This window comes from Tigriopus californicus, chromosome 10 (genome assembly GCF_007210705.1).
Source record: "Tigriopus californicus strain San Diego chromosome 10, Tcal_SD_v2.1, whole genome shotgun sequence".
NCBI lineage: Eukaryota > Metazoa > Arthropoda > Copepoda > Harpacticoida > Harpacticidae > Tigriopus > Tigriopus californicus.
This window is the reverse complement of record NC_081449.1, coordinates 15,078,667-15,093,287: the sequence shown is the minus strand read 5'-3', so window position 1 is coordinate 15,093,287 and position 14,621 is coordinate 15,078,667. Positions and strand designations below refer to the sequence as shown.

Here is a 14,621-nt window from a genome sequence, read left to right as displayed (position 1 = left end):
TTCGCATTTTTTTTCATGTGTGTGGCTGGAACAATGTGACTGCTCAGGGTGAGGTTTCTATTGGAGAGGGTCACAATGATCGGGGGGAGGGCGGCGAGAAGGAGAGGCAACGTGATCCTCTATGTCCACTCTAGTTCTTGTCAAAGAGGAAGAAGGGGAGGATTACCAACTACTACATTATACTCGCACACATCAACTTACAACGAGGGATTAAATCACTCTGGCTCTTTTGTGCCAACATTGCACTACATGATAATAAAAGCATATAGCTTTGCTCTGTTGTGCCATTTGAGGATCATCCACGATCCCCGTCTAAGTGTTAATCTGCAGCAATATCTATACACTTCAGTCTGTTCTTTTTAAGGGGAAAATGAAAAGTATTGACTCAAGGGGCGAACATACTTTTTGCGTAGTAGTGAGATGGCAAACAGGACGCACCCTGTGCGAAGTTAAGCCATTTCTGAATGCTAGGACAGCATGCTCAAACCGTCATTCTTGGACATATCAATCCTCGTTACTCTTTAAGGAACAACGAAAGAAATGGACCAGCCCTTTTCCGTGGAGAGACGCCAGCTTTCATGGTTGGCGGCTAACAGGCATAATGAAAGAAGATCCGAGGCTGTTATAGAAATGGATGGATAAAAACTGGGGCCCAGCGGCAGACATTTTCATTGTCTAGTGAGATGAATAAATGTTGACTTTGTTGTGGGAGAGCAAACAGAGTGGTAATAAGAATTTTCATTGAATCACTCCTCCCTTCTCCCTCCCAGTAGACCTCTCTTTGGAAAGCTTAACACATACGACCAAGTACTCTGAACGTCGTCGCTCTAGCACTCTCTGTAGATCGGCAACTCGCTAAAAATACTAGAGCTAGCCTCACAAAAAGGCCAAGAGCATGAGTGAGGAGGAAAAAATGAACGAAGGCTACTACAGCCTTCATTTAAGTGAGACTGGCGAACAACAATTGGGATTGGATAGCAAAAGAGCCAACATAAACGTGTAAAAATATTGAAAGGCAGGTTCATCTTCACACGACGAGTATCATTTCGCTCAATGTGTGGTAATTTTAGCCATACAAGTCCCTTGATAACAGATCATGAATCCAAAGAGTAAACGATGGAAAGAAAATATACGGATAAAATCATGGCCAGGTTTTATTTGAGCCTAAAATAGTCCTGTTTTATTAAGAATACCTGAAGGTCTCACCAGTTGTCAGTCGGTAAAATGCCATTTTTGAGAGTGAATCTTCACCCTTGCAACTCTGAACAACTCTTGATTCTGCTGAGTTGGATAACCCATCAAATTCTTGGTAACTATAAGACCTCGAAAAAAAGTTGCCTTTTGAGCCGAAATAATCTTGTTTAAAGGTGAGAAAAAAATACTTGAGATTTTGCGAGATTTTGACAATTGCGAAAATGTGAAACAAAGTTGTGAAAAGAGCAAAAATAGTTGCGAAAATAAGTTGCAATAATACAAAAATAATTGTTATAATGGGAAAAGGTCGTTTTCAGCCGCTTTTATCTTTTTTGCTGCATTTTTATCTCTTAAAAATCTAGACGCACAACTTCATTGATACGGATGTCACGATTTACAACTGATTCTTTTCTGAAGCCTGAAGGTATTGTTTGAGCGCTTTTGTTCAAAAATTATTCTGCGTTTTTGGTTGGATCAAACCATTGGCGGCAGATAAAGTTCAACTGCAACTCTATTTTTTGCTGACTTTCTCAAACACAAAACTCAGATTTGAATTTGAAATTCAAATTCGTCGATGCATCAACTATTAAGTGGTAACAATTTAGACGTATCACGATCTTTCATTTTAATTTTACCGAGGATAGCATTATTTGCAGGGGTCAGTGAAGCCGGTGAAAACCTGAAACAAAAAACAATTGCTTAAAGGCTGAGGATTTTATGCTCCATCTGATCATGTCACGTCGAAGTAAATAAGAAGTACCCATCCATGAACAACTTTAGAAGGAAGCAGATAAGGACCCGAAAGACAAGCGGCTAAAAATGTTCTAAAATGTGGAAAACTAGAAAAATTCGAAAGAGTCGAATAGGTGGAAAATGGCCCAAAAAGTGGGAAAATTGGAATGCAATTATCCTTCATATTACGATGGAAACTGTATGTGACCGTAGAAATATAACTTATTACATCACATACACAGTGAACATGAGCCTTGAGTTCTAAACCTAACATGGCATCATGAAGCACGATATGGAGATTACCTCCAACTTCCGGGGACTTGAGATGCGCTCTTCATGTTATATAAAAACGCCAATTGTGGCTAAGATACGACGCAGTCATATTCTTTCAAAACGTTGAACAAAGTTTGAAGGTGGATCAGCTCTCGTGTAAGGCATCTCCAGCATGTGTGTAATTGATTCGGACTGTCGCAAACTATCAACAACCGAGGAAAAAGAGCAGTTCCGGGGATTGCTCGTTTGTGGGGCACTAAAACCAGATCTGCTGCTTTGTTGTGATTCAAACGTAAGTCGGTCCATGGCGTCATTTCTTTATGAACGAAGACAATCATGAGTTTGATTTCCAGAATGGATTGGGTGGTTCAACGTGGCATTACGTGGTGATCATGCTTCTGATGGTCTCGTTCGTAATCAACCTATGCCTTGTACTTTATAACAGGAAGCTGAAGCAACGCCTCCGAGGAGTGAACGGCATTTAAACGACTAAATCTTCAAACATGTTCTGAAAGTGGAAAAGGTGCTAGTTTCTTTTATAATGTTCACAAAAAGGAAATAAAACAAACATGCACGAAACATGTACGAAACGGGCTTCTTTCCCCAAATTCCAAAAGATCCTAATGATCCTAAGTTGTATTTCCTAATTGAAATAATAGATGAAATGGGAAGTGCATCCTTCAAACTTCATTCTTAACCAATGGATTGTAGTCAAACATTTAAAAACCGAGGTCTCATAACGTCTTCCCGACCGACAACCGTTAACACAGGGCTATGGGTTTGTAAAAGGAAAACTGTCTACCCAAAGTCAGACTATACTAGACGGGAAAGGACCCCCAGATTTATCCTGAAAAGGCAATCAAAGAAATCGATGGGTGGCGCAGTATGCCCTCGTCCTACAACTACCGCTCTCACATGGGCACGGCCAAGTGTGTGTATGGTGATTGGTGAGAGAGACAACGGCCCGTCCGTCCCACAACTTGGAATGACTTCCGCTCTCATTCCTGGCTGGCATCCAGTGCCCTGTCCAAACTGGATGGGATCCCGGTGGATCTCCGACGATGAAAAAATAGGGTTTTGATGGATTGGTTTCCCTCCACGAGCCACCGATTTCCCACCGTCGAGGTTTATACGTCTAAGACGGACAGCTCCGAGGGCAGAAGGACTTGGAGGCTGAATTGGGAAAGGGACGCTTTGGGCCCCAACGGTCGTGAAATTTTAAATCATATCGGGCTAGACTGGCTCATAATTGGATGGGAGAAGATCAGCATCACGATTGCTTGAACGATTTTTGAGTTGGATGGAATAAAGTTGCTGAAGATGAGTGGATATCACCACTGTGTAGCAAGTGGGAATCGGAATTTTATGCTGCTTTTTGCCATCGATTCTTCCATTCTAACCTTTGGCTACCCATCATCAGAGGACACGGATACGGATCCACGAGCAAAGAGCGAAGAATATCTACCTACATCCGTTGAAAGTTTAGCATTTCTGAATATCCAATTCGATACCTTTATTTCGCAATCTTGCACACTCAGCCTCTAAACCGGTGACTTTTGAATCACTCTGTCGCCCAAGTTCTTTGGATTTTTCCTGAAACACGACTAAGTGAGGGAAGGAGCATTTTTGATGGATGCAAAAGGCCGTCAGTGAAAAAAGAGCCTTCAGATCCGCCACAGGCCGCTAATTGGAGTTCCACTGGAGAGCGGAATGAGAAACGCTCAGGATCTTGAGAGGTAATCTCAAAAGAAATCTCTATACAAGTGCTTTGGAGACGGTTTTTTTTTCAATCTTAAGAGTAAAAGGAAGGATGAATTTCCACCCAGCCTTCTCCTAGAAGGATGGAGATGGCAAAATCGATTACCTCTAAACCCTTGAAAGTGAGCATCGTGTTTCCAACATTCCTATGGTTAGTTGTAGTCATATTTAACTTCTCCATTCGCAATTTGGTCATTGAAACCAATTCCTTAATTTTTTTCCGTTGCACTTAGTTAAGAATATTAGGAATGCAGAAGGTGGGACGGATGCCCCATTTGTGAAATTGTGTGAAAAATGTATGCCTTATCTTCGAAGTCATCAAATAGTCTTGGCAAATAATAATTCACCTACTTTGGAAAATGGCAAACCACCCGAAAGGGTGGTTCCCCGTTACTGTCTGATTCATCAAGTTGATCATCCACACCAATGGGATCGAAGTGCAGTTCGTCGATGAAAATAACTCCTTTTTTTCCGGCGTTCAATCATGAGGGCTTCGGACCGTGCCTGCCCCAACTTTTGATTCATGCCATTCGAGGCACATTCCCATTTGCCCTGGGGGAGCAATTTCTCTCCATCCGACAAATGCAAACTCGCCCACACTCGTTCGTTCACGGGTAGTCCGTCCGCATGTGGATGTGGGTGCTTGCGTATGTACGACAAGGAGCAATAGTGCTCGTATGTAGTATGAAGTGCTGCACGAGTAAATCCGGCCACTTTGCTTGGCGTGAGTGATGAATTTGTTAGAAAGGCTTTTCTCGCCATTGTGCGTGTGTGTGTGTGGGGGGGGCGCAGGCAAAGGCCAAGCCACGAGGTTCATCCCAAAAGCACAGAATTGAGATCTCACATCGCTAGCTACAACAGTGGTGGGTGGCACTTGGAAAAATGTGGACATCAACATGCTTCCATTTGTACGTGGAAGGTTAGCAATTCTTGGTCAATTTTTTACCCGACTGAGAATGGAACGAATCAACGCCGAAGCCTCAAAGAGCGGGATTCAGATCGCCCATCTCTCGAACAACTTTTGGCTCAGTGAATGAAACTTGGGTACATAGAAAGATTGAAAGATCTGGCCGAAATTGCAAGGCCACGTTCAAAGATGAGTTTGAACAAGGCCATTGACAGCCTTCCCCTCCCTCCAAGATTGATGAATTAGGCTACCATGACGACCACCACTACCACCACCATCGCCACGATTTCCACTAGTACTACTTGTACTACTACCACCACTACTACTACTACTACCACCACCACCACTGGCACCACAACATCGTCGTCAACTGAAAGACGACGTCAAACCCGGAGATGATGAAGGATACGACGAAGGCGAAGAAGACTTTATTCTATTCTCATCGCTAATGCACATCCTCGACCGAACTCTAGTCCTTTGCAGCTAGCATATGGTATGCATGCATGCAAAGCAAACAAACGTCAAGGTGTGTTCCTCTTTTCATATGGAACATGGTGAGACCCCCTGAGGAACAAAAGATTTCCTACCACCGGTTCCAAGAACTCCAAACTTCCCCATGTTCATGTAGGTACGTACTAGCCTGCCGTTCTTGTCTTTTGGTAAAGTAGTTGAGGTGGCATAAAGAAAGAGAGAGAAAGACCACCGCGATGATTTTTACCCATTTCAAAGAAACCAAACGAGTAGGGCATCGTCCCAAAGGAAGAAGAAATGAGCAACCATTATTGGCACAATTTCAGGGAGACGACAGGAAGAGCGTAGGTACTCCACCCACTCGTGTGTATATTCCTTGTCAATTCCACTTGGAAGTTCCACTGGAACAATTGCTGCCATAGAAAATAAGGTCAAACGATACCACGATAGAGCGTTGGAAGGGGGAACACAATTGATCTCTTGGCTGTAAAGAGGGTTCAAATGGTTGGGATCAGGGTGTTTTTTCCCACTGACAACCACAGGAGAAGTGAAAGTGGTTCCACAGTTTTTGGGATCAGTTTGATAGCTAATTGCTCCGGGGGGTTCAAGCAGTGTCGTCCTAGTTCCAAGATCCAATCCATGACAAGCTTCCATCGCAAAAAAGGGAACCGCCATGGGTGGCACCTTACATCTTGTGTCCCCTCCATGAATCTGGACCCCTTACACTGTCGGTATTAAACCGAACGGAGAGCATAAGGCCAAACTACGGTTTTTATAGCCCAACGCAAAGTCCAGATTCTTTTCAGTGTCCCTTCACCGCCACAGTTCCAACCTCAAAACCCACAGCGGTTCCACCATATTAGCTGGAACTCTCCAACCAACCAACCAACCATCCATGTGCTGCTAAGATGATTGTTAGGTTATGGCTAGCCATTGTACAACTGGGCTACTTCCATCCACCAAAGTGTGGAATGCAAAGGAATGTGGAACTGCTTTGGAATAACCGAGAATGGGATGTGCTCCCGTTTTCGTTGGCTCAGTCTCAATAGTTGAGAAAAAGGGACCATCTCCCCCAGGAAGTGTGAAATCACTTGAAGAAAGAGGAGTTTGTGGAAGAGGGAGAAAACTCAGATCTTGAAACAATGGAACCATTTTGTTCCCGCCTCTTCATGAGCCGAAACCTCCTCCATTCCTTGACGATTAAACGGCAGAGTGCAGGAAGATCACGTCGGATTGTTCGAGCCCAAGTTCGTAATGGAAATTGATTGATATTGAAAAGCTGAGAATGCGCAGCAGAAGTAAGGACGATGATCAGGTCTGTCTCTTTCCAAGATTTGGGATATTCCTCATCTTTGAGCTCCCCTCTCCACCTCTCCCTTCGAACTTGCAAATCTGTCCGCCTTGGCATTTGTGGGGCGAAGAGCGTCTATGATTGCAATTTCTAAGCATTTTCTCTCACGCTTGCACAGAAATGTCATTTTTCTGAAGGATTTTGATTCTGAATCCTCCCCAACCCTCAAAGACGCTGGGATAGAAAGAGAACTGGATAGAATGAAAAATAAGCCATTCGACTTCAGTATTGCAGCAGAGGTTGTTCCTAAAGCACTTAATGGATGGAGTATGTACAACTCAGATTTAAAACATCCTATGTTTTTAATAATTCATTAGAATATATTCTATTATATCTTCGGGCTAAGGGATTACAACACTAGGAAATGGCAAGCACTTAAAACTGGACCAATAAGCCCAGACACGACCGTCGATTATCTTGATCATTAAACAATGTTGTAAACTTGTATCGTTATGACTTCCTTGTCACTGCAAGAATGTTACAAATTTGTTGTCCCCTTCTGGTATTCTAAGAACTAGAACTAATATGATTTCCAACGCGCTTTGAAAAATCAACGCTGAAGAGAGATGGAAAAAGGAAGGAATGGGATAGGATGACGAGAAGGGATGTCATTCCGAAATCTGTTTTCCTTGAACCACAAAGGGGTGGGAAATGTGTCGCTCTGTTGTGGAAAATTGATTTAACATTCCACTCATACAGGGTCTTAAAAGGATGGATTCTTACTCGAGTGGTTGCCAATACTTTGCTATTCAGTCACGATCTACTTTCGCACTCATCGGGTCTCTACTCAAAGTTAAAATTTGACAAGAATGTCTTGAAAGTGAGCTTTGTTAGTCCGCCCAAAAATCCCATTGACTTTTATCAATGTAATTACAATGTGTACTAAGTAAAAACAGAACGGTTACTCAAAAACACTCAGAGAATAAAAACACATAACAATGAGGGCTCAAACAAATGCTCAAGATTATGAATGTTCAATCGCCCAGATTTTTGAAAGATCTGGCAGAAATGTCCAAGATTTAGCCCCTAAAAGATCTTGAAATGCCCGTTTTCCTTTCTTTTTTGACTAGGGTCCTTTTCGGAGTTGGTTCAGTGGTGATAGGGCAAAATTTACATTTCCCAAGGTTTTGCATGGATGCCAATCCCAAAGCTAGGCTTAGATAGGGGATTAGCATAGATTGCTTTCCATTCATCCCGATATCATTATTGTCTTTCTCAGGCTGATTGGTGGCCGCTAAAGCCCAGGGGAAACCCACAAAAGATGACTAATTTACCTTAACACCAATTCAAGTCTTTGCCTAAAGAGAACGAAAATAGCAGCAGCAACAGCAGCAGCAGCGTAATAGTAGGAACAACAACTCACCTTGGCGAACAACAACACTCCTGAGACCATCTGAATGGAGTCATAGAAGGAAAGACGGGTGGAACGCTTTTCCAATAGTTCCAATGAGATTTGAATGCTTGGCTCTGCGGACCGACCGAGTGGGAGGAAGAACAAAAACAAATTCGTCTCACTGTGCCACAAGGTCGTTAAAATGGTCACTTTTCTTACAACTTTGACACACACATTCAGGAATTGAAAGAAGTCCCTGGACTTTTCTTGTCCACTCCTCGGTCTGTAGGAAGGCTCGGGGTAAAAGAAGTGAGGGAAACCTTGGCCGTCTTGGGATGATTTTTCACTCAAACAATCCCGAGAATCCGAGCGAGGGCACGTGCCGGGATGGCTGTAATAATACAGTTTTCTACAACACCATATATTGTTTCGGACAACTCACAACATTGGTCTTGACACTTCTTGGCAAGAAAAAAGTAACGACCGAGCACTCCCGAGCCGCATTCCTTCCTTCTGTTTCCTTGGGTCGATGGCGAGTTTCTTTTCGATTTTCTTTCCCGTGAAAGAGAAAAGGAAAAGTGGATTTCTTCGTATTCTCACTTCAAGTGTCCAAGGACTAACAAACGTATCCCGAGAGTGGAACGAACCACGGACCGGGAGAAGAGCCAGGGATTTCTTTCGGGATCTCCAAATATCCACGCAGAGCCAGATCGCGGAGAGAAGCGAATGAAAACAACCAGAGTGCTGGGGACGAACTTGAGCACTCGGCGAGGAGCAGACAGGAAAAGAAGAAGGGACGAGAGAGGATGGACGATGAGTGGGCCGGAGTCCGGCTTTTCCATTGCTGCTCGTGCTCAGGTCCTCACTCGCTGAAACCTGCTTGACGGCGCGGTCTTGGAGAACGTAAATAGAACCAAGAAGAGACCTGAATGGGTTGGCGGATCGAGGTTAGGAGGAAAAAAGAAGACGCGGAAGAAGAAGAAGAAGAAGAAGAAGAAGAAGTCGTGGGACTTTTCCCGGGGTGAAATCCGGCTAGCCCGAAGCGAGTCCTGGGAATCTGGTGATGAAGTGGGAATGAGATGCTGAAAACTTGATATTGAATCGCCCAGCAAGCTTGTCAAAATTAATCCATCAATCTTGAGGCCATCCGAAGAGTGAAGAGCGATCCAAGTTTCTTTTGCCATCCCTGGAACGATAAACTGTTTGCCAATGCTAACGCTTCATAGGACTGCTACTCCTTTTCACGCGAAACTTTGCCAAGATCAGAAACAACTAGCACATCATCAACTCGATCCTCGGCGTCTTTTGACAAGCATCCAAATGTCCCCAATGGAACACAACACGTGAAGATTTCATTTTCGACTTCCCTCTCTGTTCCCTCGTTTCTGTTGATATCAAATATTTCTTTTCTTGCGCTAGATTTTAATAGACAAAGAGAGAGAAGAAGTGAATTTTGCACTCACAGTTAAACCCATATAAGGCACATATCCATGCGCTGGAACTGTGTGTGCATGCATGTGGAGGGGCTCTTGTTGATGATTCACAACTGACTGCGTGTCAGTATAGCATATATAGCGTTCCGTGGAACTCATTTGTTCCCTTGTCCTCTTGGTGCAGACTGCAGTGCTTGGTGAGACTCCTCTGGCAATGACAAGGTCGACTTTAAAGAAGGAAATGAGCTTCAACACGCCATGAACATTTGAACGACTGCGACTTCAATCTAAAATGGAGTATGTCTTTTTACAGGGTGTTCAACCGGGGAATGAGTCATTTGAGGCAATGCTGTCTCCCCATTAAAAGTGAAATAGTAATGGCAATACATTTCTGTACCTGTATTAAAGCCTTTAGTAAGTAAGTGTCATCGACGTTATCAATATTATTGGTTGGACGATCCTTTGTGACTCAAGTGTTTCAGGTTTCGATATATTACGGCTCAGATGTCTAAAAAGACCCTATACAAGATTGTTTTTCGGGACGCCTTACCGCTACTGGGAATAGAATTTCCACCATTTCAAGGTGAAACAATTTCATGTATTATTTAGCTTTACATTCACATCATGTCTGATCCACCAACAAATCAAAGTTGGTGGAGCTGCCTAGCCATTGAATATAGGGTTGGTCAAGATTATTCAAAAGCTTGTTCAAGTCTGACTTAAAAGATGCTTCTGGATCAACGCCTACATATTTCCTAGGTATGTCTGAGGGAAACCAAATTGAATAATGAAAGAGACCGAGAAAAAAGAGAGGAGGGCTTCATTGTTTGAACTAACCATGGGATTGAATTAATGCAGGAAAGTTTTCGAAAACAAGCTTTTAATTCAAAATACGCAAAAAGAATGATGATTTGGTCGCAGAGGGCGTTTACCTTCGGGTGTTCCCCCCCCCCCCCTGCCACCTTTTAATCAAATTGAAAATTACAAAATGATTCATTTTCGAATTCACAGAAAGGCTACCCACAACCCTCAGGTAGTCAAGTAAGCCCACCACTGCCCTTGGTCTCCTTTTTTTTCTCCATGCTAACCTTGCCTGTGGCCCCCATGCTTTAATAGTTAAATATTAAATGAGGAATCCATTACCTGTCAAAATCATTGATGTGTCTGGTCTAATGATGAAGAAAGTGAAATGCATTTGTGAGTTCAAACATCCCTTGACCACACCAAATGGAAATCAATACGAATTTCGTCTGAAATTGTGCCAAACTTGGCTTTCAAAACAAGCCACCTGTCAAGAAACCAACCCTTTGAACGATAGATGGCGGTAGCTTCTGAAATTGATGACGCCAACTTGAAATTTTCATCGAAACAAAGAGCTTAAATTTTGCTCCACCCTGCAGCCGATTGAATAAAAAAGAAAAGTCCAAGCTCATTTGAGAATATTTTTGCGTGTGACTTTCCACAAAGAAGGCCAAGCAAATTCAAGTTGATAGTATTCCTCGCACGTATTGATTTTAATCCACTTGTCACACATTTCGATTGTAGAAAGACTTGAAAGCTCTTGCTTTGTGATATTGCACTGAGTCGTGGGTCGATATAGAAACCCCATTCATTCTGTGGTGGTTATTTAACACATTCTGCAAACATAAGGGACCTTGTTAGTGAGTAATGACCATTTACGTAGACATCCAGACCAGGTAAAAAACACCCAGCTATTCCCAAAGGACCATCAATAACACTAACAAGTGAGACAAGGTTGTTTCCAACGAAGATCTGAAACACTATACGGCAGATTATAATATCGAGATTAGAGAAGTGGATAATAATGCAATGGAAACCTGTCAAGTCACGTCGAGAGTAGAGAACTGTTCTCACCTTTCTTGCTCCAATCTAGCCCCAAAGAATCTATCTATGACCGAGGCAAGTGAGTTCGTGAGAGAGTGGGTAAAAGGACTTTGGCCACGTCTGAGGTGGGGAAACAGATTGTGCCTGCTCAAGGTTGGGACTTTTGCTTCACTTAATGACAAAAATGGTTGGGCGTGAACGGCAAAATACAGGGTTTTTTTTTCTCCGTGTTTTCAAACCTTGCTCGAAGACTCGGGATAATTCGTGTGCTTGATCCCCGCACATAAAGACTCTTTATCGTTGTTGTTAGACGTAATACTGGAAATGGGACCCAATGGACTCGGCTATTTGGGCGTTGGATTAACTTGTTCCGATATTGATTTAGTGTCTCTCATTCGCTCTTGTTTTTGGGTCCCTGCATTAAGATGTGACTGTCCTCGCCAGACCAGAAGACCAAAAAATGGAAATTGAAATTGGTTTCAGCACGACTGATTCACCCCACTACTCAGATAAAAAGCTCTCCGATACAAAATAGTGTTCCTTCTTGTCAAGCCAACTTTCCCATCTATGATTGTAACACAGAGTAATCATAGACGAAGATTCAATTTGTTAACATTTCGTTTGTGGCGTAAAGCTCTGATGAATTCCATTTGAATGTAGAAACAAGAAATCAAGTTATTCCATGAGTGACGGCAGCATTTTGAAAGATCGCTTTAGCATTGAAAGGTACCCTCAGATTTTTGTACCGCTAGTGTGTTTGCTTCTCTCGAAGCCATACCTAAATGAAGAACTTGAGAGAGAGGAGATTAAGGACATTGAATTTCAAAAGGAGATTAAAATCCGACCTCAGGTGAGCTTAAACAACATCCGACACTTTAGGACTTCGAGAATCGTGAATTCCTAATTTGTCTTGACATCTAAAACTGGAGCGGCGGTTCAAAACACCAAATCGAGATTTCCTTACATTCAAACACGGAAACATTCTAAAGTAGGCCCCGGGCGCTTTTTAGTATGTAGTGTTGGTTGGTGGTGGCTCTTGTTCCTCCTGTGCTGAGGGTGAGTGAAAGAGAATTTATGGTCGATAAAATTGAGCCCTAACGAGATGAATATTCTCGGTTCCGCGGAATTGGAAAGGGCCGCCGTCGCCGATATTGTTCAATCAAGCAAGAAATGCCATCAAAATAGCAGAAACGAACGCCGCGGGAGGCGGTTCTCTTTTTTTTTCGCCGGAAAAATAGGAACTGCATTCAATTTGGTCGGAGGCTCGTTGCCAAGTGCCAAAACGGAGATCCTGCATGATTTTGCTCGTTGTTCCGCTCATCATGCCATGCTTTGATGTACCCATGGGTTCGGAGAATAATCTCGATAGGTCTGAGACCTTGAATCCTGAGTCCACTGACCATGTCCTTCCAAGCAAGTGCCAAGTGATGGCTCTGAACAAAGGAAATCGATCAGAAATGATGTGTTTACCTTGTCATAACGCCCAAGAGCCATCAAGAACATCCGAGGCCGGCTTTTGTCCTTCGTCCAGTCTTCGATTCCTTGCTCTTGGTCGGCCGATCCACTAATACCAACATTGACGAAGCCCACAAGAAGACACACGCACAATGGCCTTGTTTCCATCGTTCGAAAGCGGCAGTGATAGTGACATGGTGGTGGGGGTAATCATAATAGTGATGATATCTTCTCAATTTGGCCATCGATGACTCGATGGTCCAAGTCATGTCTGAAGGGACGGGACGAGCCAGGTGGACCAATTTTAGGTCCAATATGTCAAGAAAGGGAACCGAACTTCAGAAGGGGAGACAAACAATGAAATCCAATTGAGGTGAAGACTGCCGAAACGGCGAAGAACCGCCTGGGTCTTGAACCACCATGAGTGAATGATTTGGGGTGAGAGAGGGTGGAGGGTTAGCGAGAAGATTAGCCATTCAACCCGATCCTGTAGAGGTTGAACACGTGTTAACGCCTTGAAATGAATATTTTCCCCAGCATTGAGAGTTAATCCGATCCGGACTGACTGCATGCATAACTCTGTCTTTATCTGGGATATATGGAAGAGGGTGGAAGTGACGATGGCAATGGCGGTTGGTGTGTAAATGAAAGTTTTCCTCTGTCCCCTACCACCACCCTCTCTAGTAGGGATATCTCTCGGGAATAACCACAGAGTTAAGAATAGTACTGAGATAAAACTTGATTATGCAAAACAACGCGTTTGAGCTCTGAATGTCTTTCTATCAATAGATAGTATTTCCCAAGTTAAACTGTTCCCGTCCCATAGCAATCCCGAATAACGTGGAACGCGTGGTGCTGTTTGTTAGGTCTATGTTCGATGGCGTAGATAGTGGATGGTAGTTCTTCTTTCCTCCCTCTTGGCACTTCGTCATATTTTCTGCCAGCTTTTTGGACAAAAACCCCTAACTGGTTTCCCTGGTTTCGGACTCGGTTGAGAGTGAGATGATCCCTTTTCAAATAAGTTCCCATTTTGTTCCCCCCCTCTCCTTCGTTCATGAAGCAATGTGTCCTGGGGAAGACACTCGCCAACGAGATGGCCTCCCTCCTCACTCGCTCGCTCTTTTCCATATCCCTCCTCCTCCTCCGAACAAAAACTTAGGAACTCCGCACCAACCATGGTGATAGAAGCACTACCATCGCACCAGATGGATCCATCGCCCTCTTTTAATGTAAAAAATGAAATAACGAGCCAAAGATCGAATAATGCCATAAATATGTCGCCAAGCCACTTCCGGTTTGGAAATGGAAATCTGCCCGGCCTAGTGGATCCAATACTCATTCCCCTCATTTGAAGGGTTTTCAAAGATGAAGGCACCCAAAGCGAGGTGAACTAACGAAGTGGAAAGCATTGCAAAAGTTTCTGGTAATAAAAATTGGATTCGTTCGTCAACATCTGTGAGTTACATGACAGTGTCGGGTTCCTAATATTCCAACTCCATATAACGCTCAGCATGGTATAAGAATATGAAAATGTTTAGACTAGATCGCGATACAGTAACCAGCTTCTTGGCCTTTGACGGAATATAGTGAGTCCCTGCAAGGTAAGACTACAAAGGGCCCAAGTTTACCTTAAATGAAGGCACAGATTGTCCATGTTGCTCGACACATATCCCATCTGTCCCCGTTGTTGTTGTTGCTGCTGTACCAGACCGAGTATCAATCGATGTTAGTGGGTGTCTCTTTCCTCACATTATGACCACATATCTTAAGGAATGTGAGCGTTTGGACCGATCCTTCTGAAGGCAACTAGCAAGCAAGCAAGCAAGCAAGTTAGCAGGCTACTAACCACGATATGTATGGGATGAACAA

At 43.4% G+C, this 14,621-nt stretch overlaps 1 protein-coding gene and 1 long non-coding RNA gene across 8 annotated transcripts in view; one reads left to right on the top strand and one right to left on the bottom strand.

The window, feature by feature from the left end:
- LOC131889194 (protein unzipped-like) overlaps positions 1 to 14,621 on the bottom strand; it is a 34,678-nt gene that overhangs the window by 19,691 nt on the left and 366 nt on the right. The window contains exons 2-7 of one of the 7 annotated variants that reach the window (XM_059238229.1): positions 14,381 to 14,558; positions 10,596 to 13,239; positions 9,483 to 9,679; positions 8,239 to 9,205; positions 8,050 to 8,153; positions 1,830 to 1,873 (exon numbers count right to left, since the gene is read on the bottom strand). Coding sequence is in view for 3 of the 7 variants with exons in the window: in XM_059238226.1 (XP_059094209.1) it covers positions 8,050 to 8,079 (30 nt within the window). In the remaining 4 variants the exon portion in view is untranslated. Of the gene's footprint in view, positions 1 to 1,829; positions 1,874 to 8,049; positions 9,206 to 9,482; positions 9,680 to 10,595; positions 13,240 to 14,380; positions 14,594 to 14,621 lie in introns of all 7 variants that reach the window. The other 6 variants (XM_059238228.1, XM_059238226.1, XM_059238224.1 and 3 more) reach the window with 6 other exon arrangements.
- On the top strand, positions 2,132 to 2,782 carry LOC131889201 (uncharacterized). The gene is made up of 2 exons (XR_009374182.1): positions 2,132 to 2,491; positions 2,553 to 2,782. It is a non-coding gene; the product is annotated as an uncharacterized LOC131889201 (long non-coding RNA).